Raw genomic sequence first — 26,585 nt, forward strand, 5'->3', positions numbered from 1 at the left:
ACCCATATGCTGTGAACTCTGTACCTCAAACTACCACCCTGGAACCCCTGTATTCACCACTGTGATGTAATCCTATGTTTTGTACAATACATGCCTTGTGAGGTATCATTTGAGAAGTGATGATCTGTTGAACACGACTATCCTGTTGGATTGTGCGTGTTACCATTGTATGTGAAGTTATGAAGTTTTGCTCTGTGTTTGTTACAGAAATATGTGGCGAGGATGAGAGATGCCCACCGCCGGCCTTTCAATAGGGACAAAGGAGCAGCTACGCTGGCCAGACAGGCGTTGACGGCCCATCAAGGAGAAAGCACTCTCCCAAGTGGCCCTCCCAGAGACTCCTCAGAGAGGACATGTACCCAGTGGGGGCTGCCTGACCCTCACATCACAGCAAGGAGCTTTCTAGCACCTGGAGAGAAAGTATAAATGAGGGTCGATGACGTCACCACTTGGCTTCTGACCTCCCCTATTTCAACACCTGGAAGATCAACTGGAAGACAAAGACTGCGAGCTGGGGAGATTGGTCCCAGGCTGGGAAGCGAATCCAGCCTGTGTTTTGAGAACTGTGAGCTGCCTGGAACATTCAGTGGGGTGAGAAAAGTTGTTTGATTCAAATCTTGCTTAGTCTGTTAAAGTGAAAAATAGGCACAGAGGTCAGAAATTGAATTTAGACTGCGATTCTAACACTTATAATCACTTAAAATCTGTCTTTGTGTCATGAATAAATCTGGTTTATGTTTTATCTAAAACAGGGCAGTTTGGGTTGACATGTTTAGAGACTCCCAGCTCAGGTTAGCAAGGGTTGTTGCATGACCACTACCCTTTGTTGGGAGTGGCGAACCAATTCATGAGCTTGCACTGTCCAAGTAGTCTTGAGCAGTGCAAGACAGTATATTTCTGGGGTGTAAGGCTGGGAGCTGGGGGGATTTGGCTGATGCCTCTCTCTGTGGGATTCGTGAGTGGCTCAGGGAGAATTCATGCAACTCAGCTGGGTGTGGAGCGCCACCTGGTGACGGCTGAGTGATCGCAGCACCTGGAGGGCTTTGCTGCATGTCACTGGCACTGCACTGTGTGAGACAGCCCAGGCTGGAGAGTTAAGGTGGCATGGTGCACCCACAGTTCCAGGTTGTACCCCGGGGGTCACATACTGGAACCCGCAAAGTCGACCCCAACACCTTGGCTGCCCGTGCGGTCGTACATTGTTCCCTCACCCATTTGCTCTAATCCTCCAGGAAGTCCAGCAAATCAAGGGAAACGAACATTTCCCCATTCACCAGGACCTTAACAATGTCCCTCAGCACAACCTGAAGTCACGCAAACCCTTTCGGACCCATGCGCTTAACCTTCCACAATGTGATTTCGACCCTAATGAACAGGGCCAATGTTCTCCAGATATTGCCACAGTTCTTCCAAAATTACTTTTGATTTCCAGAATCACCCATTCCTTCCGATTTTCCACCTTGTACTTTGGCCATTCGAGCCGTTCCCTACCAATGCCTAGCCCGGTTACGCCGGAGGAGAGAGTTAAAGAATTCAGCCCCGGCGTGCTCCATGTGGGCGGAGGGAAGTTATTGTACACAATTCGCACCAAAGTTCTTGACCATGTTAAAAAGGGCCGCACAGGTGACCACCTGAAAGGTCGTCATGTTCCCGCACCGAAAAAGGAAAATGAAGGACAGAGAGTGGAGACATGACATCTGCAAAGCCACAGCACCCAATTACTGGCACGTGTACACAAGGAAAATCAGAAATCCAGGGGAATGACAGTACTAGACTAGATGGAGGCTGGTGGCAGTGTAGATATCCCACTAGGCAAACCAGATAATCCCAAAATGCGAGAATTCCTAAATATGACAAGTCCATATTCCCTGCGTCTTTGAACTAAACAAGCCACAACGGAGCACTGAATGGAAGGATTAGCACATAGCTGTAATTGTGGATGACTCTCCAGGCAGCCTACTCTGGCATGTTGCAAATATTCTAATACAGCGGATGCAGGTTTCAGAAGATTGCCCAGTTGCTGCCAAGCTCATAGAAACAGTGGAGTTCGAACATGTTCATTACTACACAGTTGTGCAAGCTCTTATAAAGACTCTTGTCCTACACAAAAGTGATTTTTTAAAAGCAGCGGCTTATGTGACGGGTAATGCAACCAACATGCGGAAGTTATTCAAAGACAGTTTAAGTGACATTTTAAGCAACTGCATTGATGTGACCTGTGGGGGACGCATTACAGCTGTATTAGACGAGCGCTGACGCTGTCTCTGTACAGAAGTGGACCGTCTGTGTGCTGTAACGAAAATGGCTACCCCTCACTCATATGCACTCATTTCGGAGACTACCTTATCGACCAGGGGGTTGAAAGCCCAAGATTACCTCCGGAACCGGATGCAACAAGATTAACAACTTGGCTTAAAGCCATAGACAATCATGTGGAGCACTATAAGGGGGTCGCTGCTCAGGAAATCAAGGTACACGACTACCATTTTAGAGGAGCTAAGTGTTTTATTGCCGAGTGACTTGCTTGCGGCAGATTGAATTTTTATCCAAGCAGAAGCAACTCCATGCGTTCAGACACTACTTGGGTTTGAATCCTGGTCAATGTTCCCAACAGAAGTGTACAACCGTGCATCTGATCTGCTGGCAATACTTCAGTACAAAGGACAGAATGCCCTGGACAATCTCAAGTGTCAAGTTTTCCAAAGTTGTGCAGAGAAAGTGTAGGAGGTACTTACATACAAACAGCCACCATAGAGATTTTTTTGTGATGTGAGAGTCCTTGATTCCAAGCAAGGTTGTGTACTCTCCCACAACGTCAGTGACTATGAACAGAATACAGTAATTACTCACTTAACGTTGTAGTTATGTTCCTGAAAAATGCGACTTTTAAGTGTTAAGCGAATCCAATTTCCCCATAAGAATTAATGTAAATGGGGGTTAGGTTCCAGGGACACTTTTTTTGCCAGACAAAAGACAATATTTTTTATTTATAGATGTATATAAAATTTTAAACAAACAATTTAATACTGGTACACAGCAATGATAATTGTGAAGCTTGGTTGAGGTGGCGGAGTCAGAGGGTGGGATATTTCCCAGGGGAAGCCTTACTGCTAAATGATGAACGAGCACTTGGCTGAGCCCTCGAGGGTTAACACAGTGTTGTTAATGTAGCCTCCCGCTCTACAAGGCAGCACAATGGAGGGAGGGGAGACAGCATGGCAGACAGAGACAGAGACACACACCCTGAGAAATGCATTGCCCCTTTAAGTACGCTGACCCTACTCTCAGTACATTGCCCTTTTAAGTAGATCAGCAAGTTGAGAGAACAGCTGCTGCCAGCAAGCTCCCTCTGTCCTGAGCCCTATCCTGTCCCCCCCGCCCCACCTCTGTGGAGATGGGGTAAAGGAGCAGGGGAGCGGGAGGGGGACACCCTGACGTTAGCGCCCCTCTTCCCCCCCCACCCCCCGCACAGCAAGCAGGAGGCTCGGGGAGCAGCTCCAAGGCAGAGGGCAGGAGCAGCGCAGGGCCATGGGGGAGGGACAGCTGAACGGCCCAGTGATTGGTAGCCCGCTGGGCAGCTGCCTCACAGGGAACGTAGGGGAGCTGATGGGGGGGCTGCCAGCCCACCCTGGTTCCAAGGCCCCCCCCCAGCTCGCTGCAACGGGCTGCTCTTCCTGCAAGCAGCGGACAAAGCAGGCGGCTGCCAAACCACGTTCTAAGGGAGCAGTGCGCAACTTTCAACGAGCCTGTTCCCGAATTGATCAGCGACGAAAGAACATTCACCAGGCCGACGTTCAGTGAGGAGTTCCTGTATCCCACTGCTGTGATCTGTACCTGGGGGGGAGTGGGCCGTTTACCTGAACACCGAAGATGAACTTCCTCTTGCTAATGACGTTTCTCTCTCCAGTTTTCGGAGGAAGGTTTGCCACGACTTAGCCAGATTGCTCGTGATCTTTTGGCGAGCAGCCGATGCTGAATGCAGTTTGGCCAAACTTGGACAAGAGCTAACCCCACAGTGTTACTGGATGTCATTGGAAACCGTGAGGACGGATGCCCAAATGAGTTGTCATGTGTCCTAACCAGGTGTCAATGACTATTTGTATGCTGATATAGGCGATATACAGATATTTGCAACAACACCTTCGTGTCCTTTAAGCAGAACTGTAATTATTCCAAATTCCCCTGAGCCGCCAGGTCGTTGCATAAAACAATAATCCAACTTTTATATTAATTGCACTGTCTTGCGTGGCAAGAATTTTGTATTTATAGCAACGATCACGTCACACATTTCTTATGTTCTAAAACTGACCATTTTGGTTGTGAAAAAAATGTCCAAGTGTCTGTCAACATCGTAATATAGGGCTACCTCATTTTCGAGCTGTAAAAGGATTACACATTGCTCCCGTTTGCCGATACGTGTATTTTTTTGTATTAAAATAATGCATCACCGACATTTCCAAACTACAAAGTTTCGCAAATCTGAACTTAGGCTGTTTTCGGTGCCGGAAGACATGGGCCCTACCGATGAAGCGTGGAAAGCCGAAGGGCGTTCACAAGACGTCGCAAACACCTCATGAAATAGCCGCTGGTGTGGATCTCCCGCCAGGTTCATGGGCAACCCCAAACCGCAGCCGCACAACCCAGGGCAGATGCAGATACTTGCTGCACAAACGGAAGAAGAAGATCTGTCCCCATTTCCCCCCGTCAGGGCTGGCCCCGGCTGTGGACCCGGCGGTGTTTGACCACGTGGGAGCGCTGGCTGAAGCCGCGCCCACACTCCCCGCAGGTGTAGGGCTTCTCCCCGGTGTGGACATGCCGGTGCTTGAGCAGGTCGGAGCTCTGGAGGAAGCGCTTGCCGCAGTCGGCGCAGCCGAAGGGCCGCTCGCCGGCGTGGACCCGCCGGTGCTTGAGCAGGTCGGAGCTCTGCAGGAAGCGCTCGCCGCAGTCGGCACAGCCGAAGGGCCGCTGGGCGGCATGGACCCGCCGGTGTTTGTGCAGGCTGGAGCTGTGGCCGAAGCGCTTGCCGCAGTCGGCGCAGCCGAAGGGCCGCTCGCCGGAGTGGGCGGCCTGGTGGTTGAGCAGGTGGGAGCTGCGGCCGAAGCCCTTGCCGCACTGGGCGCAGCGGTAGGGGCGCTCGCCCGTGTGGACACGCCGGTGCCGCGCCAGGTCGGAGCTCTGGCTGAAGGCCCGGCCGCAGTCGGGGCAGCGGTAGGGCCCCTCGCCCGTGTGCGTGGTCTGGTGCTGGAGGAGGTGCGAGCTCTGCTGGAAGGATTTCCCGCACTCTGGGCACTGGTAGGAGCGGCCGGCCGGCTTGCAGCGGGGGGTCGGGGGTGCGGCCACCTTGGCAACTGCTGGAGAGAGACGGGAGGGAGATCCGGGAGGAGAACCAAGCAAATTGATCCCCCGGGACTGGAACTTAAAGCGAGGGTAGAATCCAGGAGTCCTGGCTCCCAGCCCCCCTGCTCTAACCCCTAGACCCCACTCCCCTCTCAGAGCCAGGGAGACAACCCAGGAGTCCTGGCTCCCAGCCCCCCATGCTCTAACCACTAGACCCCACTTCCCTCCCAGAGCCAGGGGTAGAACCCAGGAGTCCTGGCTCCCAGCCCCCCCTGCTCTAACCCCTAGACCCCACTCCCCTCTCAGAGCCAGGGAGACAACCCAGGAGTCCTGGCTCCCAGCCCCCCTGCTCTAACCCCTAGACCCCACTCCCCTCTCAGAGCCAGGGAGACAACCCAGGAGTCCTGGCTCCCAGCCCCCCATGCTCTAACCCCTAGACCCCACTCCCCTCTCAGAGCCAGGGAGACAACCCAGGAGTCCTGGCTCCCAGCCCCCCATGCTCTAACCACTAGACCCCACTTCCCTCCCAGAGCCAGGGGTAGAACCCAGGAGTCCTGGCTCCCAGCCCCCTGCTCTAAAACACTGGGGCCCCGATGCTGGCCAGGAGGAGTGGGAAAGGGCCAGGAGCTCTGGTGTTAAAGGTTGTAACAGCGAGTGTCAGGGGACACGGTTTGGAAGGGCCCCAGTTCTGACCTTCCTCTTATGGGTCTCCCTCATTCCTCACCTGTGTGGGTCTCACCTGGGGTCCCCACAGCCTCGGGGGAGGGGAGATCAGGGCCCCATGGCTCCTCCCCTCGCTCCATCCACCTCACGTTGGCCTTTGGGAGGGGGAAGCCTGGAGAGAAAGATGGGGAGACGGTGGAGTCAACGGGGCCAGATCCCCTGCTGGGGTCAATGGGACATCACTCCGTTAGAGGCAGTGGGGCAGAGGAGGACGGTGGGATACCATTGGAAGGTCCTAGCCAGGGATATGATGGATTCTCCATCTCTCAGAGGCCTGTCCCGGGGGTGGGGGTGTCTGTCTGAAAACCCCGCTCTAGCTCAGCCATCAGATACGGGCTGTGGGGAGGAATCACCCGGGGGGGGACGTCTGGCCTGGGTGAGGCGGGAGGCCAAACCAGATGGTCCCCAGGGTCCCTCGCAGGCTGGAAGTGTCTGAACGTGGGGCCATCAAAGGGTTAAAGACCTCCCAGGAGCCCGTCCCAGGCCCCTAGGCAAGGCCAGACGGGCTCTGCAATTCTGCAGCATGGCGTCCCTGTCGATCTCCTTGCGCTCCTTGCGCTCCTCGTCCACCGGCAGCATGCGTCTCCCCTTCGCCTGGAACCATAAAAGGGCCCTCATTGAGCAGCCGGGCTCAGACAGGGGGGGGGAGTCTGTGCAGGGACTAAGTAGCATTAATTAAATAATTAGTCTGACAGTCTAAGGTGGTACTTAGAAGGAGCAGAGATCAGAATCCAGCTCTGCCCCCATGGTAATCAGGAGTGACTCCGGATTGACCTCGGAGGAACTGAGAGCAAAACCCGACCCTGTCCCTGTTGCAGTCAGGGGTGACTCTGGAGTGACACGGTGCGGGGAGCGGAGATCAGAACTCAGCCAGGACCCCACTGTAGTCAGGGAGTGACTCCGAATTGACCCCAGGGGAGCTGAGATCAGAATCCAGCTCCTGCTCTCATTTGAATGAAGACTGACCCCAGGGAAAACTCAAACAGAACCCGGCCCTGCTCCCATTGCAGTCAGCGAGTGACTCTGGATTGACCCCAGGGAGCAGAGATCAGAATCCAGCCCTGCCCCCGTGGTCATCAGGAGTGACTCTGGATTGACCCTGGGGGAGCTGAGATCAGAACCTAGCCCTGCTCCCACTGCAGTCAGGGGTGACTCCGGATTGATGGGGGGCGGGGAGCTGACATCTGCCCGGCCCCCCTCCGCGCCCGCAACTCCCAGCCCGGACTCACCGCTGCGCCCTTTAAGAGCGCCCCGCAAAGCCGGACGGGGGGTGTTGAGACTCCCCCGCTCCCGGGCTCGCTCCCGCTGCGGGAGGGGAAGGACCCTTCTTTGTGACGTCACAGACCCCCCCTCCCAAAAGGGAGGACGCTGCTGAGCTCCATGGTTTTAACCCCTTTGTGTCCGGCGGGAAATCGCCCAGCGAGCCCGGACTCCTGGGTTCTCTTCCCGGCTCTGGGAGGGGAGGGGGGCTAGTGGGTTAGAGCAGGGGGGGCTGGGAGCCAGGACTCCTGGGTTCTCTCCCCAGCCCTGGGAGGGGCGTGGGGGCTAGTGGGTTAGAGCAGGGCGGGGCTGGGAGCCCGGACTCCTGGGTTCTCTCCCCAGCCCTGGGAAGGGAGTGGGGGCTAGTGGGTTAGAGCAGGGGGGGGCTGGGAGCCCGGACTCCTGGGTTCTCTCCCCAGCTCTGGGGGGGGGGAGTGGGGTTTAGGGGTTAGAGCCAGATGCCCATGGTGCTCCCACCGATTTACACCAGCTGGGGCCCTCTGAGGCCCATGGATGCAAGGGGTCTGGCTGCCTGGCATAGGAAACTGCCACACATGGGATCGTGACACTGACATATTTCTGGGAAACACAAGAAGAAAAGATTTATTTGGGTGTTTATTATTTATTATCTGTACTAAATTGACAGCTACAGACCAAGACCAGGGCCCTGTCGGGCCGGGCTTTCCCCTCCTCCCCCCACCGAGATCAGGGCCCCCGTCGGGCCGGGCGCTGACAGACCCCCGCCCCAAGCCGAGATGAGGGCCCCGTCACGCTGGGGGCTGCAAAGGTCTCTGCCCCTGACCACAATCAAGGCCCTTGTTGCAGCAGGTGCAGGGCGGTGCAGGGCGGGCGCGGAGGGGTGCAGTAGCTAATGAACTAGAAACGAGCCCCGCGTACGATGCTGGGGTGAGGAGGGCCGATGCGATGAGTGGACGTCTCCGGCGTCACTCGGCCCCGCTGCGGATTCCCCGTCTGCTGGCCCCGGCTCGGAAACAGCATCGGAAAAACCGGCCTTTGCTAGACATTAACCGCGGGGGAGCCGAACCGTGGGCGCTAACTCATGGCAGACTCCGAGCAGGAGCAGGTCCAGGGGAACCCGAGGCCTGGAAACCACCGGTGCACAGGCCCCGGCTCGGAAGCGGTGACGTATTAGCTGCCCCCTGGTTAAAGATACTTCTTTTCCGAGCGTGGAGGCAGCCATAATTTTCCACGCTAGATCTTCCCCCGCCCCCGACCACCAGTTAACCCCAGGGACGCGCCCCGTGCTTAGAGACCGCGCTGCTCAGTCCCATGGGTTGCGGTAGGTGCGGAGACAAATAATCGGAGATTGGACGGAGTAGGAGCCGCGAGGTTATTGTCCCTCGGCATTTGGCCGCCGGTGGGATCCTGTGTCCAGTTCTGGTGCCCACTATTCTCAAAGGAGGCTGAGAAGCTGGAGAGGGGTCAGAAAAGAGCCGCGAGAATGACTGAAGGATTAGAAAACCTGCCTTACAGGGAGAGACTCCAGGAGCTCGATCTGTTTAGCCTAACTGAGAGAAGGTTCAGGGGCGACTTGAGCCTCCCGAAAAGGAGAAAAGAAATTGGATCATCGAACATTCGTGCGTCAAGCAGACTCCTGGGTACTATCCCCAGCTCTTCCAAGGCATCCAGTCAGGCTCAAAGAAGGCTGGGATCTTCATGAGGAAAGCAAAGCGCTATGCATTTTGGGAAGGGCTATTAAACCTTCATGGTTTGAGGCAAGCTCTAGATGGGCAAGGCAAGGAGGAGACCAAATGTGGAAGGGGAAGTTTTCCAGAGCTGCGGGGTTCTCACACCTTCGTCTGAAGCTGCTGGATTTAGCCTGTTAAGGAGAGCGGGCGTAGCTGGGAAAGCCCAAACTCACACGCAGAACGGGACAGAGGATGGATTCTTTCCGTTTGTCGGCCAATCTGAAAAATTGGGGGAGGTGGGGGTTTGGTTTCAGGTTGAACTCAATAGTTTTTGGTGAATCGACAAGTCAACAACAATCACCCCCGGAACCCAAACCGTATCCGTTTTCAGCCCTTTTTTCCTCCTTTGTTTTTGTTTTTGTTTTAAAGAACAGAAAAGCAACCATCACACCCATTGTTTCTGGGTCGAAAAATGGAAACGTTTTGTCTTGGGAAGATGTTTCGATTCAATCTGGAGCACGTCTTGCTGTTTCTGCAAGGAACCTTTGAAAGGAAAAAGATGGACCTGAAAACCGGAAACATTTTATTTGGCAAAGGTCAGAAGGGAAACTTTTGTTTCAATTTCGTTTATTTTCACTTCCCTGGTGGTTCCCTCCTCCACTCCCCCCCCCAGATGAGCAATAAGTGTCCTTCGCAGGCTGCATTTGAGGCTAAACATGCCAAGCTCCTGACTCTCCAGTCCCCTGATCCTCCCAGTGGTCCTTCTCTGCACCTGGTCCTTCGTTCTTCAACGTGGGGAACCCAAATTGGACACAGGATTCCAGATGAGGTGGGATCAATATTTCCTGATCTCAGCTGGAAATATCTCACCCCACCCATCCTGGGATTGCTTTGGCCTCTTTCCCGGCTGCCTTCCACTGGTGGCTCATTGTCCTGCAACCGACAAACGCACCCATGTCTTTCTCCTCCCATGTCATTTCCAACTGGGGAGCCCTCACCCCCAGTTCAGAGCAGCCTTTCTTGGTATTATTCCCTAAGGCTACGACCTGGCATTTTGTCCTATTAAATTTCATCCCGTTTCTATTACTCCTGTCTCTCCAGGTCGTCCTCCACCGTATGGATGATGTGCACCCCCAATTTGTGTGTCATCAGCATATTTCATTAGTGTATTCCTACTTTTTGTGCCAGGGTCATTAAGGTTTTGATCCAGGTTGGCCAATCCGATCTCCCATTCTGGTTCTGGCCATTGTTGGAGAGGAGAGAATGTTGGATGGCCCTTGGACCAGTCTGGCCAATCCTATGTCCTATTTGGTTCTGGCCATCATGGGTGAGAGGAGGCTAGGCTCAATGGTCCTTGGTTCTGCTCCAGCCTAAAACTGGACCTCTAAGAGACGTGCTCTAGCTAAACCACCAGATATGGTCTGGATGTGGGAGTCATTGGGTATGGAGTCATCCAGCTGACATGGTCCCTGAGGCTGGGCTAGATGGGCCCCTCTAGGTGGCCCTCCATAACAACCTCCTTCAGGCTGTGTGGGTCCTGCGGTGCCTCACCAAGTGGGAACTCTGCCCAAAGTTCTTGCCGCACTCCGGGCAGCCATAGGGGCGCTCGCCAGTGTGGGTGATTTGATGGCGCACCAGGTCAGAGCGCCAGCGGAACTTCTTCCCGCACTGGCTGCACCCGTAGGGCCGGTCCTTGCTGTGGGAGGCCCGGTGCCTGGCCAGCTCGGAGCTGTGGTAGAAACTCCGGCTGCATTGGTGGCAGCGGTGGGATCTCTCCGCCCCGTGGATTCGCAGATGACGGGTAAGCTGGGAGCCCCGGGAGAAGCTCTTCCCGCACTGCGGGCACTGGTGAGGTTTCTCGCCAGTGTGGGTCCGCTGGTGAGCCAAGAGGGCAGAGCTCTGGCGGAAGCTCCGGCCACATTGTGGGCAGAGGTGAGGCCCCTGGACTGGGTGGGAGCCAGACACGGCATCAGGGTCATGGGCATGCTGGGTGAGTTCCCTCGGCGGCTGGGGGACATCCGCCCTACCCTGACTCCCAGGGCTCCTGTCCCCATCGGATTTTGGGGGGCAGGTGCTGGGCACTTTGGCCTCCTTTGGACCTTTCTGTTGTGGATTCGCCTCCTCCATTACGGCTGCTGCTGAGGGATGAGGAATAGAGACCAAGAGTGAGGGGACATGAGATAGCGAGAAGGTACCTCCTTGCCATATCCACAATCCCCTGCCCCGCGACGCCCGCCGTCCTTACCCACAATCCCCTGCTCTGGGATGCCTGCCGTCCTTACCCACAATCCCCTGCCTTGGGATGCCTGACATCCTTACCCACAATCCCCTGCCCTCCCTACCCACAGTCCCCTGGGCCTGGCACTAACCCCCTTCATGTGGCTCTGTCCCCCTCAGTCAGCCCTCCCAATGCTCCAATGCCCCCCCATGTCTCCCACCGCCCTCTGCATACTCACAGTGCCCCTCTGTCCCCCCAGCCCCTGTGGGACCCCTCCTCTCCCAGTGGTGCTTTGTCCTGGAGGTGTTACCTCCAGCACCCCCATTCCCTTCATACCCGGGGGTGGCTGGGGCTCCTCCTTGGGGATGCAGGGTAGCTCGGGGCCGGGCCGGCTCAGTGTTGCCCCCTCCTGGGGACGGGGCAGCGGGGGCGCGGGAGTTTCCCATGATGCTCCTGCACACGGCGTCTCCTCCATGCTGGGTTTTTCCACCTTCACCCGCACGGTGACCTGGGAAGGAGGGAAAGTTGTCATGGCGGAAACAGGGTGTGAACGATAACTGGGGCAAGGAGTGGGGGTGACAAGGGGTGACCCCTGCGCTCCACAGAATTACACAGCCATGGGGAGCATGGACCATCACTCATTTCCCGGTGGCGCTGCAAAGGCTCATGGGAGTCACAGAACAATACCCCGGCTCTGCCATTGCACTGCCCACATTGCCCCGGGGGAGGCACCGGGCCCGCCTCCCACTCTCCCTACCCACAAACCCCCGGGGAAGAGACCAGACTTCACTTGGGGTGACAACAGCACCCCTCCTGCGACCCTTTCAACGCACCTCCCACCCGCCACCCCACTGCCCCACCTGCCCCAAGGGCCAGCCCCGCCCCACCCATCGCCACTGCCTGGCAGCCCCGGGCCTGTCGCACCATGGAGAGGACCGGCAGTAAGACCTAGTGCCGCGGCCAAGCCCCACGTGGGGGGGGTGTTTCTGATGCCCAGGGGCTTGGTGCCCCAGGGGCCTGCCTGGGCATATCGGGGAGGGCAGGCTGCTGTCTGCGGCGGCCCCGGATGGCTCAGTGTGGTCAGACGGTGCCACATCACAGCCTGAGAAGAACCAGGCCACGGGTCAGACGCCCTCCCCGCCCCTGCACCTGCTGCTCCCACATCCCGGCCGCCGGCCGGCCCCGCTGGAAGCCCTCGGCCAGGGCCACGGCCTCGGCGCAGGTCTCGGGGCCTCGTTCCCAGACCCAGCTCTGCATCTCCCCCGGCAGGATGCTCAGGAACTGCTCCAGGACCAGCAGCTCCAGGATCTGCTCCTTGGTGCGGCGCTGGGGCTCCAGCCAGCGGCGGGAGAGCTCCCGGAGCCGGGCCCAGGCCTCCCGGGGTCCACCAGCCTCCTGGTAGCTGAAGCCTCGGAAGCCCTGGCGCCACCTCTCTGCTGCAGCCTTGCCCACTCCCAAGATGGCCGCTTTGCCAACACCCAAGATGGCCGCTTTGCCGTAATCTTTGGTGTCTCCGGCCTCCAGGCTGCGGTAGGCCTCGCCACTGAGGGTTGGCGTGAATTGTGTCTGTTGTTCTTCCAGCATGGCTGCTTTGTCCACCCCCAAGATGGCTGCCTTGTCTGCCCCCAGAATGGCAGCTTTCCCATAATCCTTGGCATCTCCAGCCTCTAGGCTACGGTAGGCCTCGCTGCTGAGGGCTGGCATGAATTGTGTCAGCTGCTCTCCCATGATGACGGCCTTCTCATAACCCTTGGCATCCCTGGCCTCCAGGCTCCGGTAAACCTCACCACCGAGTGCTGGAGTCAGATGCGTCAACTGCTCTCCTAAGATGGCTGCCTTGTCCATTCCCAAGATGGCCTCCTTGTCCACTCCCAAGATGGCTGCCCTATCTGCCCCCAAAATGGAAGCTTTCCCATAATCCTTGGCATCTCCTGTCCCCAGGCTGCGGTAGGCCTCACCGCTAAGGGTTGGCGTGAGTCGTGTCAACTGCTCTCCCAACATGGCCACCTTGTCCACTCCTAAAATGGCAGCCCTATCCACCCCCAAAATGGCAGCCTTCCCGTAATCTTTGGCATCTCCGGCCTCTAGGCTGCGATAGGCCTCACTGCTAAGGGTTGGCGTGAGTCGCATCAACTGCTCTCCCAAGATGCCTGCTTTGTCCATTCCCAAAATGGCCGCCCTGTCCACCCCCAAAAGGGCTGCCTTTCCATATTCCTTAGCATCTCCAGCATCTAGGCTGCGATAGGCCTCGCTGCTGAGGGTTGGTGTGAGTCGCGTTAATGGCTCTCCCAAGATGGCTGCCTTGTCCACTCCCAAAATGGCCGCCCTGTCCACCCCCAAAATGGCAGCCTTCCCATAATCCTTGGCATCTCCAGCCTCTAGGCTGCGATAGGCCTCGTTGCTGAGGGTTGGCGTGAGTCGCGTTAACTGCTCTCCCAAGATGGCTGCCCTCTCCGCTCCCAAGATGGCCGCCTTCACCTTCCCATAATCCTTGGCATCCCCGGCCCGTGGGCTGCTGAAGGCCTCGCCGCCGAGGGTTGGCGTGAGTCGTGCCAAGCGCTCCCCTCGGGGCCACGGGCAGGCATCGTTTCCTTGCCCAAAGAGGGCGCCGTTGTCCGGCAGGGTGGGGCTCTCCCAGGGTGGGAGGACTTCCAGGGGCGACCGTTGCCCCCACCAGCATTGGGGTGTCTCCTCAGGCCGGGCCTGCTGAGGAGCCGCCCACCTCAGCAGCTCCCCGATGGTCCCAGCCTGCACCAGCCACGGTGCCTTGCTGGCCGCCTCCCACTCCCAGCCCGGCTCTGGGCCTACTGGTTCGGGCTCCTCCATTTTCACCCGTGGTACCATCGTCTCCTCCAGCGGATACAGGAAATGGAGGCCCAGGGCTGGGGGAGGCACCTCTTGAGTGGCGGCCATTTTCTTAGCTCAGCGGGGAGACGGTAGCTGACTCTCCACTCCGACTCTTGATCCCCAATGGTGACTCCCTGGTAGGTCAGTTGGGAACCTCCAGGCCACTGGTCGTGTCCCCACAGGGCCTGTGCTGAGGTCACTGGCTGTGCCGGTGATCCCACTGCTGCCACCAACTGGGCCAGGTAAGATGATTTGGGGCTCTAGGAGGAACACGCCAGCTCGTTCCTGCATCGTAAAGGAGGAACAAATGGAGATGAGAATAGAAATGAGACAGACAGGAGAAAAGGGGGTGGGGTCTTGCGGTCAGAGCAGGGAGGGGCTGGGACTGGGAGCCAGGACTCCTGGGTTCTATCCCCAGCTCCGGAAAAGTTTTGCCATGATTGGTATTTTTCTTGTATCTCCAGCTCCCAGATTCCTAGGACGGTGAGAGACTCCCAGTTTCATTCAAAAGTAAAATAAATAAGTTTCTAGTTTTTGTAAAAACAGAGGAAAGGTTGAAAACCAGGAGCCCCAAAGGCCAAGAAAGAGCCCCAATGGTTGTTATTTGGTAAAATAATATTGTGGCTTCTTAGCCAGTTCTACAGTTCGGTGGGGACCAAATCATGATTTGGGACAAGCTGGGTGGGCCAATGCCGCAGAAGGACTCTGCTTTCTGCTGTGGCAGGGCCTAGGGAGCGTGTGCTGGGACCTGAGCCGAAGTGTGCCCGGTGCTGTACAGACAAAGAAGGCAGTGCCTGACTCCCAGCCCTCCCCCCAGCTCTAACCCGTTAGACCCCCACGTCCTTCCCGGAGAACCCAGGAGTCCTGGCTCCCAGCCCCCCCTGCTCTAACCCACTAGACCCCCTCCCCTCCCAGAGCCGGGGAGAGAACCCAGGAGTCCTGGCTCCCAGGCCCCCCAGCTCTAACCCACTAGACCCCCTCCCCTCCCAGAACTGGGGAGAGAACCCAGGAGTCCTGGCTCCCAGGCCCCCCAGCTCTAACCCACTAGACCCCCCTCCCCTCCCAGAACTGGGGAGAGAACCCAGAAGTCCTGGCTCCCAGGCCCCCCTGCTCTAACCCACTAGACCCCCCTCCCCTCCCAGAGCCGGGGAGAGAACCCAGGAGTCCTGGCTCCCAGGCCCCCCTGCTCTAACCCACTAGACCCCCTCCCCTCCCAGAGCCGGGGAGAGAACCCAGGAGTCCTGGCTCCCAGGCCCCCCAGCTCTAACCCACTAGACCCCCCTCCCCTCCCAGAGCCGGGGAGAGAACCCAGGAGTCCTGGCTCCCAGCCCCCCCTGCTCTAACCCACTAGACCCCCCTCCCCTCCCAGAGCCGGGGAGAGAACCCAGGAGTCCTGGCTCCCAGCCCCCCCTGCTCCAACCCACCAGACCCCCCTCCCCTCCCAGAACTAGAGGGAGAACCCAGGCGTCCGGGCCCCCCCCCAGCCCCGAGGGCGGGGGGGCCGCCGTACCTGCGCCGCGGGGGGATGGAGCCGCAGGGACCCGGCGGCGGTGGCGGGGGGGCTTCCCGGGCCGGGGGGGGGAGGTCGGGTCCGTCCCCGCGGCTGGCTCCGTGGCGACTGGCTGGGGCGGCTGTCAGTCAGGGCGGAGGAAAGGGAAAGGCGTCTGGGATCGCTGGTGTCCCCTCCCCACGGCGGGGGGGGGGCCCTTGGCGGGGGGAGGGACCTGGGCGGGCTCCCCGCCCCCCGGCCTCGGCCCCTCTCCGGCTCCGCCGGGCGCAGGGGGGCTCGGGGAGGGGAGGAAGGGGCCTGCGGGCGGGCTGTGTATGGCCCCGGGGGCGGGGGGGAGGGCAGCCAGACAGAGGGACGGGCACAAAGAGACGGACAGACCCGGCCCGGGGCAGACAGAGGGACGGACGGGCACAAAGAGAAGGACAGACCCGGCCCGGGGCAGACAGAGGGACGGGCACAAAGAGACGGACAGACCCGGCCCGGGGCAGACAGAGGGACGGACGGGCACAAAGAGACGGACAGACCCGGCCCGGGGCAGACAGAGGGACGGGCACAAAGAGACGGACAGACCCGGCCCGGGGCAGACAGAGGGACGGGCACAAAGAGACGGACAGACCCGGCCCGGGGCAGACAGAGGGACGGGCACAAAGAGACGGACAGACCCGGCCCGGGGCAGACAGAGGGACGGGCACAAAGAGACGGACAGACCCGGCCCGGGGCAGACAGAGGGACGGGCACAAAGAGACGGACAGACCCGGCCCGGGGCAGACAGAGGGACGGGCACAAAGAGACGGACAGACCCGGCCCGGGGCAGACAGAGGGACGGGCACAAAGAGACGGACAGACCCGGCCCGGGGCAGACAGAGGGACGGGCACAAAGAGAAGGACAGACCCGGCCCGGGGCAGACAGAGGGACGGGCACAAAGAGACGGACAGACCCGGCCCGGGACAGACAGAGGGACGGGCACAAAGAGACGGACAGACCCGGCCCGGGGCAGACAGAGGGACGGGCACAAAGAGACGGACAGACCCGGCCCGGGGCAGACAGAGGGACGGACGGGCACAAAGAGACGGACAGACCCGGCCCGGGGCAGACAGAGGGACGGGCACAAAGAGACGGACAGACCCGGCCCGGGGCAGACAGAGGGACGGGCACAAAGAGACGGACAGACCCGGCCCGGGGCAGACAGAGGGACGGACGGGCACAAAGAGACGGACAGACCCGGCCCGGGGCAGACAGAGGGACGGGCACAAAGAGACGGACAGACCCGGCCGGGGGCAGACAGAGGGACGGACGGGCACAAAGAGACGGACAGACCCGGCCCGGGGCAGACAGAGGGACGGACGGGCACAAAGAGACGGACAGACCCGGCCCGGGGCAGACAGAGGGACGGGCACAAAGAGACGGACAGACCCGGCCCGGGGCAGACAGAGGGATGGACGGGCACAAAGAGACGGACAGACCCGGCCCGGGGCAGACAGAGGGACGGACGGGCACAAAGAGACGGACAGACCCGGCCCGGGGCAGACAGAGGGACGGACGGGCACAAAGAGACGGACAGACCCGGCCCGGGGCAGACAGAGGGACGGACGGGCACAAAGAGACGGACAGACCCGGCCCGGGGCAGACAGAGGGACGGACGGGCAGAAAGAGACGGACAGACCCGGCCCGGGGCAGACAGAGGGACGGACGGGCACAAAGAGACGGACAGACCCGGCCCGGGGCAGACAGAGGGACGGACGGGCAGAAAGAGACGGACAGACCCGGCCCGGGGCAGACAGAGGGACGGACGGGCACAAAGAGACGGACAGACCCGGCCCGGGGCAGACAGAGGGACGGACGGGCAGAAAGAGACGGACAGACCCGGCCCGGGGCAGACAGAGGGACGGACGGGCACAAAGAGACGGACAGACCCGGCCCGGGGCAGACAGAGGGACGGACGGGCACAAAGAGACGGACAGACCCGGCCCGGGGCAGACAGAGGGACAGACGGGCACAAAGAGACGGACAGACCCAGCCCAGGGCTGGGGCAGACAGAGGGACGGGCACAAAGAGACGGACAGACCTGGCCTGGGACAGACAGAGAGATGGGCACAAAGAGACGGACAGACCCAGCCCGGGGCAGACAGAGGGACGGGCAGAAAGAGACGGACAGACCTGGCCTGGGACAGACAGAGAGACGGGCACAAAGAGACGGACAGAGCCGGCCCGGGGCAGACAGAGAGACGAGCACAAAGAGACGGACAGACCCGGCCCGGGGCAGACAGAGGGACGGACGGGCACAAAGAGATGGACAGACCCGGCCCGGGGCAGACAGAGGGACGGGCACAAAGAGATGGACAGACCCGGCCCGGGGCAGACAGAGGGACGGGCACAAAGAGACGGACAGACCCGGCCCGGGGCAGACAGAGGGACGGGCACAAAGAGACGGACAGACCCGGCCCGGGGCAGACAGAGGGACGGACGGGCACAAAGAGACGGACAGACCTGGCCTGGGACAGACAGAGAGACGGGCACAAAGAGACGGACAGACCCGGCCCGGGGCAGACAGAGGGACGGACGGGCACAAAGAGACGGACAGACCCGGCCCGGGGCAGACAGAGGGACGGACGGGCACAAAGAGACGGACAGACCCGGCCCGGGGCAGACAGAGGGACGGGCACAAAGAGACGGACAGACCTGGCCCGGGGCAGACAGAGGGACGGGCACAAAGAGACGGACAGACCCGGCCCTGGGGCAGACAGAGGGACGGACGGGCACAAAGAGACGGACAGACCCGGCCCGGGGCAGACAGAGGGACGGACGGGCACAAAGAGACGGACAGACCCGGCCCGGGGCAGACAGAGGGACGGACGGGCACAAAGAGACGGACAGACCCGGCCCGGGGCAGACAGAGGGACGGGCACAAAGAGACGGACAGACCCGGCCCGGGGCAGACAGAGGGACGGGCACAAAGAGACGGACAGACCCGGCCCGGGGCAGACAGAGGGACGGACGGGCACAAAGAGACGGACAGACCCAGCCCAGGGCCGGGGCAGACAGAGGGACGGGCACAAAGAGACGGACAGACCTGGCCTGGGACAGACAGAGAGACGGGCACAAAGAGACGGACAGACCCGGCCCGGGGCAGACAGAGGGACGGGCACAAAGAGACGGACAGACCCGGCCCGGGGCAGACAGAGGGACGGACGGGCACAAAGAGACGGACAGACCCGGCCCGGGGCAGACAGAGGGACGGACGGGCACAAAGAGACGGACAGACCCGGCCCGGGGCAGACAGAGGGACGGACGGGCACAAAGAGACGGACAGACCCGGCCCGGGGCAGACAGAGGGACGGACGGGCACAAAGAGACGGACAGACCCGGCCCGGGGCAGACAGAGGGACGGACGGGCACAAAGAGACGGACAGACCCAGCCCAGGGCTGGGGCAGACAGAGGGACGGGCACAAAGAGACGGACAGACCTGGCCTGGGACAGACAGAGAGATGGGCACAAAGAGACGGACAGACCCAGCCCGGGGCAGACAGAGGGACGGGCACAAAGAGACGGACAGACCTGGCCTGGGACAGACAGAGAGACGGGCACAAAGAGACGGACAGACCCGGCCCGGGGCAGACAGAGGGACGGACGGGCACAAAGAGATGGACAGACCCGGCCCGGGGCAGACAGAGGGACGGGCACAAAGAGACGGACAGACCCGGCCCGGGGCAGACAGAGGGACGGGCACAAAGAGACGGACAGACCCGGCCTGGGACAGACAGAGAGACGGGCACAAAGAGACGGACAGACCCGGCCCGGGGCAGACAGAGAGACGAGCACAAAGAGACGGACAGACCCGGCCCGGGGCAGACAGAGGGACGGACGGGCACAAAGAGACGGACAGACCCGGCCCGGGGCAGACAGAGGGACGGGCACAAAGAGACGGACAGACCCGGCCCGGGGCAGACAGAGGGACGGGCACAAAGAGACGGACAGACCTGGCCTGGGACAGACAGAGAGACGGGCACAAAGAGACAGACTGACCCGGCCCGGGTCAGACAGAGGGACGGGCACAAAGAGACGGACAGACCTGGCCTGGGAGAGGCAGAGAGACGGGCACAAAGAGACGGACAGACCCAGCCCGGGGCAGACAGAGGGACGGACGGGCACAAAGAGACGGACAGACCCGGCCCGGGGCAGACAGAGAGACGAGCACAAAGAGACGGACAGACCCGGCCCGGGGCAGACAGAGGGACGGGCACAAAGAGACGGACAGACCCGACCCGGGGCAGACAGAGGGACGGGCACAAACAGACGGACAGACCCGGCCCGGGGCAGACAGAGGGACGGATGGGCACAAAGAGACGGACAGACCCGGCCCGGGGCAGACAGAGGGACGGGCACAAAGAGACGGACAGACCCGGCCTGGGGCAGACAGAGAGACGGGCACAAAGAGACGGACAGACCCGGCCCGGGGCAGACAGAGAGACGAGCACAAAGAGACGGACAGACCCGGCCCGGGGCAGACAGAGGGACGGACGGGCACAAAGAGACGGACAGACCCGGCCCGGGGCAGACAGAGGGACGGACGGGCACAAAGAGACGGACAGACCCAGCCCAGGGCCGGGGCAGACAGAGGGACGGGCACAAAGAGACGGACAGACCTGGCCTGGGACAGACAGAGAGACGGGCACAAAGAGACGGACAGACCCGGCCCGGGGCAGACAGAGGGACGGGCACAAAGAGACGGACAGACCCGGCCCGGGGCAGACAGAGGGACGGGCACAAAGAGAGGGACAGACCCGGCCCGGGGCAGACAGAGGGACGGGCACAAAGAGACGGACAGACCTGGCCTGGGACAGACAGAGAGACGGGCACAAAGAGACGGACAGACCCGGCCCGGGGCAGACAGAGGGACGGGCACAAAGAGACGGACAGACCCGACCCGGGGCAGATAGAGGGACGGACGGGCACAAAGAGACGGACAGACCCGACCCGGGGCAGGGGCAGACAGAGGGACGGGGCACAAAGAGATGGACAGACCTGGCCTGGGACAGACAGAGAGACCGGGCACAAAGAGACGGACAGACCCGGCCCGGGGCAGACAGAGGGACGGGCACAAAGAGACGGACAGACCCGACCCCGGGGCAGACAGAGAGACGGGCACAAAGAGACGGACAGACCCGGCCCGGGGCAGACAGAGGGACGGACGGGCACAAAGAGACGGACAGACCCAGCCCAGGGCTGGGGCAGACAGAGGGACGGGCACAAAGAGACGGACAGACCCGGCCCGGGGCAGACAGAGGGACGGACGGGCACAAAGAGACGGACAGACCCGGCCCGGGGCAGATAGAGGGACGGACAGGCACAAAGAGACGGACAGACCCGGCCCGGGGCAGACAGAGGGACGGACGGACACAAAGAGACGGACAGTCCCGGCCCGGGGCAGACAGAGGGACGGGCACAAAGAGACGGACAGACCTAGCCTGGGACAGACAGAGAGACGGGCACAAAGAGGACGGACAGACCCAGCCCGGGGCAGACAGAGGGACGGGCACAAAGAGACGGACAGACCCGGCCCGGGGCAGACAGAGGGACGGACGGGCACAAAGAGACGGACAGACCCGGCCCGGGGCAGACAGAGGGACGGGCACAAAGAGACGGACAGACCCGGCCCGGGGGCAGACAGAGGGACGGACGGGCACAAAGAGACGGACAGACCCGGCCCGGGGCAGACAGAGGGACGGACGGGCACAAAGAGACGGACAGACCCGGCCCGGGGCAGACAGAGGGACGGGCACAAAGAGACGGACAGACCCGGCCCGGGGCAGACAGAGGGACGGGCACAAAGAGACGGACAGACCTGGCCTGGGACAGACAGAGAGACGGGCACAAAGAGACGGACAGACCCGGCCCGGGGCAGACAGAGGGACGGACGGGCACAAAGAGACGGACAGACCCGGCCCGGGGCAGACAGAGGGACGGGCACAAAGAGACGGACAGACCCGGCCCGGGGCAGACAGAGGGACGGGCACAAAGAGACGGACAGACCCGACCCGGGGCAGGGGCAGACAGAGGGACGGGCACAAAGAGACGGACAGACCCGGCCCGGGGCAGACAGAGGGACGGGCACAAAGAGACGGACAGACCCGGCCCGGGGCAGACAGAGGGACGGACGGGCACAAAGAGACGGACAGACCCAGCCCAGGGCCGGGGCAGACAGAGGGACGGGCACAAAGAGACGGACAGACCCGGCCCGGGGCAGACAGAGGGACGGGCACAAAGAGACGGACAGATCCGGCCCGGGGCAGACAGAGGGACGGACGGGCACAAAGAGATGGACAGACCCGGCCCGGGGCAGACAGAGGGACGGGCACAAAGAGACGGACAGATCCGGCCCAGGGCAGACAGAGGGACGGACGGGCACAAAGAGACGGACAGACCCGGCCCTGGGCAGACAGAGGGACGGGCACAAAGAGACGGACAGACCCGGCCCGGGGCAGACAGAGGGACGGATGGGCACAAAGAGACGGACAGACCCAGCCCAGGGACGGGGCAGACAGAGAGACGGGCACAAAGAGACGGACAGATCCAGCCCACACAGGGGAGACAGGAGACGGGCGGACGGCCAGGCCATGGCAGACAGACGGACAAGGCATAGTTTACACCGACGGGGACGCCGGACGGACAGACCGACACAGGGCTGGCAGCCCGACATGCCAGAGAGAGGGAGAGAACGGGCCCGGCGCCGTCTGGGCTGATCTAGGGACAGACGGACAGAGTCGGGACAGGCTGACGGGTGATGCAGATGGGGCCGATGAGGAAATCTGGAGGGATGGGGCCGTGACCGCCTGGCCTCCTGCGCCCATGGACTGAAGAGACACCAGGGCCCCACGGCGACACGTGGACGGGGACAGTCTGGCCAGGCAGATCCAGCCTAGACCGACGGATGAGGGACAGACGCTGGTGAGACAGACCGAAACCATCCAGCCGGACCGTGGGACGCAGCCCGCACAGACGGACAGACAGAATAAGGAGGACAACACACAACCTTGAGAACCACAATATAGACAGATACAACCCAGACCCATCCTAGACAGATGGACAGACGCAACACAGGCAGACGGACAGACACCGGGATACAAAATAGACAGATGGACAGACACAACACAGACAGACAGACAGACACCGGGACACAAAATAGACAGACGCACAGACACAACACAGACAGATGGATAGATACAACCCAGATCTGGGGATGGGCAAACTTTTTGGCCCGAGGGCTGCATCGGGGAATAGAAATTGTATGGCGGGCCGTGACTGCTCACTCAATTGGGGTTGGAGTGTGGGAGGGGGTGAGGGCTCTGGTTGGGGGTGGAGGCTCCGGGGTGGGCCCAGAAATGGGGAGCTCAGGGTGTGGGAGGGAGCTCCGACCTGGGGCGGGGGAGTGGGTGTGGTGGGTGGTGGAGGTGAGGGCTCTGGGGTGGGGCTGGGGATGAGAAGTTTGGGTGTAGGAGGGTGCTCCGGGCTGGGGATCGAGGGGTTCGGAGGGCGGGGTGGAGGGATCAGGGCTGGGGAGGGAGTTGGGGTGTGGGAAGGGGTGCGGGCTCTGGAGTGGGGCTGGGGATGAGGAGTTTGGGGGTGTAGGAGGGTGCTTGGGGCTGGGATTGAGGGGTTCGGAGGGCAGGAGAGGGATCAGGGCTGGGGCAGGGGGTTGGGGTGTGGGAAGGGGTGCAGGCTCTGGGGTGGGGCTGGGGGATGAGGAGTTTGGGGTTGTAGGAGGGTGCTCCGGGCTGGGATCGAGGGGGTTCGGAGGGCGGGGGTGGGGGGATCAGGGCTGGGGCACGGGGTTGGGGTGTGGGAAGGGGTGCAGGCTCTGGGGTGGGGCTGGGGATGAGGAGTTTGGGGTGTAGGAGGGTGCTCCGGGCTGGGATCGAGGGGTTCGGAGGGCGGGGTGGGGGGATCAGGGCTGGGGCACGGGGTTGGGGTGTGGGAAGGGGTGCAGGCTCTGGGGTGGGGCTGGGGATGAGGAGTTTGGGGTGTAGGAGGGTGCTCCGGGCTGGGATCGAGGGGTTCGGAGGGCGGGGGTGGGGGGATCAGGGCTGGGGCAGGCAGTTGGGGCGTGGGGAGGGGCTCAGGGGTGCAGGCTCCGGGGTGGCATGTACCTCAAGTGGTTCCCAGAAGCCGCGGCCACGTCCCCCCCTCCGTTGGAGCGCCAGAGGGGGCCATGGGAGCGCGTAGGAGCCGGAGTGGGGCCATGCCACGGCTTCTGGGAGCCGTGTGGAGCGGCCCCCGACCCTCATCCCTGGCCCTCCCGGCCGGAGCGCTGGAGCGGGGGAAGCCTGCGGGCCATAACGTGCCTGCCCTTGACCTAGACTAGAGGTGGGCAAACTGCGGCCCACGGGCCACATCCGTCCCGTGGGACCCTCCTGCCCGGCCCTTGAGCTCCTGGCTGGAGAGGCGAGACCCCGGCCCCACCCCTGCTGTCCCCCGGCCCCCGCAGCTTCAGCCGGTCAGCGGGGCTACTGGAGCCAACGGCCTGCCCTGGAGCTCTGGACTGCACGGTGGCGTGGCTGGCTCTGCCGGCGGCACGGCTGCCAGTCCTGGTGCTCTGAGCGGCATGGTAAGGGGGTGGGGAGCTGGGGGGTCCGATAAGGGCAGGGAGTCCCAGGGGGCAGTCAGGGGACAGGGAACAGGGGGGGTTGGAAAGGTGTGGGGAGTCCCAGGGGGGCCTGTCAGGGGGCGGGGGGTGTGGATAGGGGTCAGGGCAGTCAGGGGACAGGGAGCAGGGGGGGTTGAATAGGGAGTGGCATCCTGGGGGGGCAGTTAGGGGGTGGGGGTCCTGGGGAGGCTGTTAGGAGATGAGGGTCCTGGGAGGGGGCGGTCAGGGGACAAGGAGCAGGGAGTGGTTAGATAGGTTGGGGGTTCTGAGGGGGGCAGTCAGGGGGCGGGAAGTGGGAAGGGGGGGATAGGGGGCGGGGGCCAGGCTGTTTGGGGAGGCCCAGCCTTCCCTACCCGGCCCTCCATACAGTTTTGGAACTGTGATGTGGCCGTCAGGCCAAAAAATTTGTCCACCCCTACCCTAGACAGACAGACACAACACAGACAGATGGACAGATACAACCTAGACAGAGGGACAGTCACAATACAGACAGACAGGACACAACACAGCCTGATGGACAGACGCAATATGGACAGACGGACGCAGCACAGACAGACGGAATGTGGGAATATTACGAACGAGGGAACAGTCCTGACCGACCGACCAATCCGGGATTCAAACACCGCCACCACCCGCCACCCCTGCTCCTCTTGTGTCCCGGGGATTCACGCACCAGGGCTGGCTAGCCAGGCAAACGCCTTCCCGCCTGCAGCGAGCGCCCCCGGGCGCTGTGTGATCTCGTCCCGCCCGCCACGGATCGCCCCTGGCTTCCTGTTCCATCTACCCACCAGGCTTTCTTTGGTTCCCAGCCCCTTCCATTCAGCTGAGGTGACTCCTCTGATACCTCGAGCAAGTCTGTATCAATACGCTGAGCTAGGCGAATGATGATCTGGTGGGTAAAGACTCTGGACTGGGTCTCAGGATGCCGGGGTTGTATCAGATTCCATGTGTGACCTCAGGCAAGTCCCTTTCTCTGCCTCAGTTTCCCCATCTGTACAATGGGGGTAATGGCACCAACCATCTTTATAAACAGGCTTGGTGGGACCTCGGTTTTTATTTTTTATGTCGGAAAATATCAATGTGTGGTTTATTTTCAATTTTCCCCATTCAAATTTTCACAAAATTATGGGGTGTACACGTTGTCCCCCTCCTTCCATTTTTATCAATTTAAATTTTCACAGTTGCAGAGAATTATAGGGGAAGGATGAAATGATCATTCTTTAACGACAGCAGATGTTTGACTGGAAGCGTTAAAGCTTTATAAACCATTCAAACAAATTGCCAACAGCATATGTCAAAATTTGCAAGTAAATGTCTTTCATTCAAACTCTAATACGTCCACGCCCACCATTTTTCCTCGCTGCTCATTTCGATGATTATCGATGGAAATATTTTTTTGTCAGTTTGTCTGTGTTTGGTGAAATTGACATTTACCAGCAGTCACCGATTCAAATGGACCATATGAAACATTTTGATTTTACTGGTTTCAGAGTAACAGCCGTGTTAGTCTGTATTCGCAAAAAGAAAAGGAGTCCTTGTGGCACCTTAGAGACTAACCAATTTATTTGAGCATAAGCTTTCGTGAGCTACAGCTCACTTCATCGGATGCATACCGTGGAAACTGCAGAAGACATTATATACACACAGAGACCATGAAACAATACCTCCTCCCGCCCCACTGTCCTGCTGGTAATAGCTTATCTAAAGTGATCATCAGGTGGGCCATTTCCAGCACAAATCCAGGTTTTCTCACCCTCCACCCCCCTACACACACAAATTCACTCTCCTGCTGGTGATAGCCCATCCAAAGTGACAACTCTTTACACAATGTGCATGATAATAAAGTTGGGCCATTTCCAGCACAAATCCAGGTTCTCTCACCCCCTCACCCCCCTCCCAAAAACCACACACACAAACTCACTATCCTGCTGGTAATAGCTCATCCAAATGAGCATGCATCCGATGAAGTGAGCTGTAGCTCACGAAAGCTCATGCTCAAATAAATGGGTTAGTCTCTAAGGTGCCACGAGTCCTCCTTTTCTTTTTGATTTTACTGTGAAACCTATTTTACTGTGTGTGATTAAATTATCATGGCAAATTTTAAACGGTCAAAATGGAAACGAAATGATTTTATGCAAACGAAACGTGTTCGATTGACCTAAAATGATTGATTTTCATGGAAAATGGTTTTTTGTTTTTACCCATTTGGAATGAAAACAAATTCCCAAATCACAGAATTGTCCACAAAACTGATTGGTCGGGTTCCCGCACATCGTCGTAAACCTGCAGACCTCATTGCCAACAGAAATCGCCAACGACTAGAGTTTAATAGGTTTCAGAGGAGCAGCCGTGTTAGTCTGTAGCCGTAAAAAGAACAGGAGGACTTGTGGCACCTTAG

The 26,585-nt window shown here is 60.2% G+C and overlaps 1 protein-coding gene across 1 annotated transcript; it reads right to left on the bottom strand.

The window, feature by feature from the left end:
* Positions 1–2,498: 2,498 nt before the first annotated feature.
* LOC140912221 (uncharacterized) lies at positions 2,499–15,782 on the bottom strand. Its single transcript, XM_073346352.1, has 8 exons — positions 15,545–15,782; positions 12,337–14,319; positions 11,524–11,695; positions 10,497–11,107; positions 9,135–9,160; positions 6,524–6,654; positions 6,062–6,172; positions 2,499–5,351 (listed from the first exon to the last, which is right to left on the bottom strand). Exons 2-8 carry the CDS (start codon positions 14,098–14,100, stop codon positions 4,705–4,707), a joined length of 3,462 nt encoding a protein of 1,153 aa, XP_073202453.1. The 5' UTR covers positions 14,101–14,319; positions 15,545–15,782; the 3' UTR covers positions 2,499–4,704.
* Between the last annotated feature and the right edge of the window lie 10,803 nt (positions 15,783–26,585).

This window comes from Lepidochelys kempii, chromosome 6, assembly GCF_965140265.1.
Source record: "Lepidochelys kempii isolate rLepKem1 chromosome 6, rLepKem1.hap2, whole genome shotgun sequence".
Classification (NCBI taxonomy): Eukaryota; Metazoa; Chordata; order Testudines; family Cheloniidae; genus Lepidochelys; species Lepidochelys kempii.

What these genes read in the sequence shown, in the direction of transcription:
- LOC140912221 (XM_073346352.1), bottom strand. Translation starts at nt 14,100, where the DNA reads ATGGCCGCCACTCAAGAGGTGCCTCCCCCAGCCCTGGGCCTCCATTTC. An exon ending in GGAGCCCCAGCCACCCCCGG is followed by an intron (nt 11,108 to 11,523) that starts GTATGAAGGGAA and finishes CTCATCCCTCAG; the next exon opens with CAGCAGCCGTAATGGAGGAG. An exon ending in CTGGGACGGGCTCCTGGGAG is followed by an intron (nt 6,173 to 6,523) that starts GTCTTTAACCCT and finishes CTTTCTCTCCAG; the next exon opens with GCTTCCCCCTCCCAAAGGCC.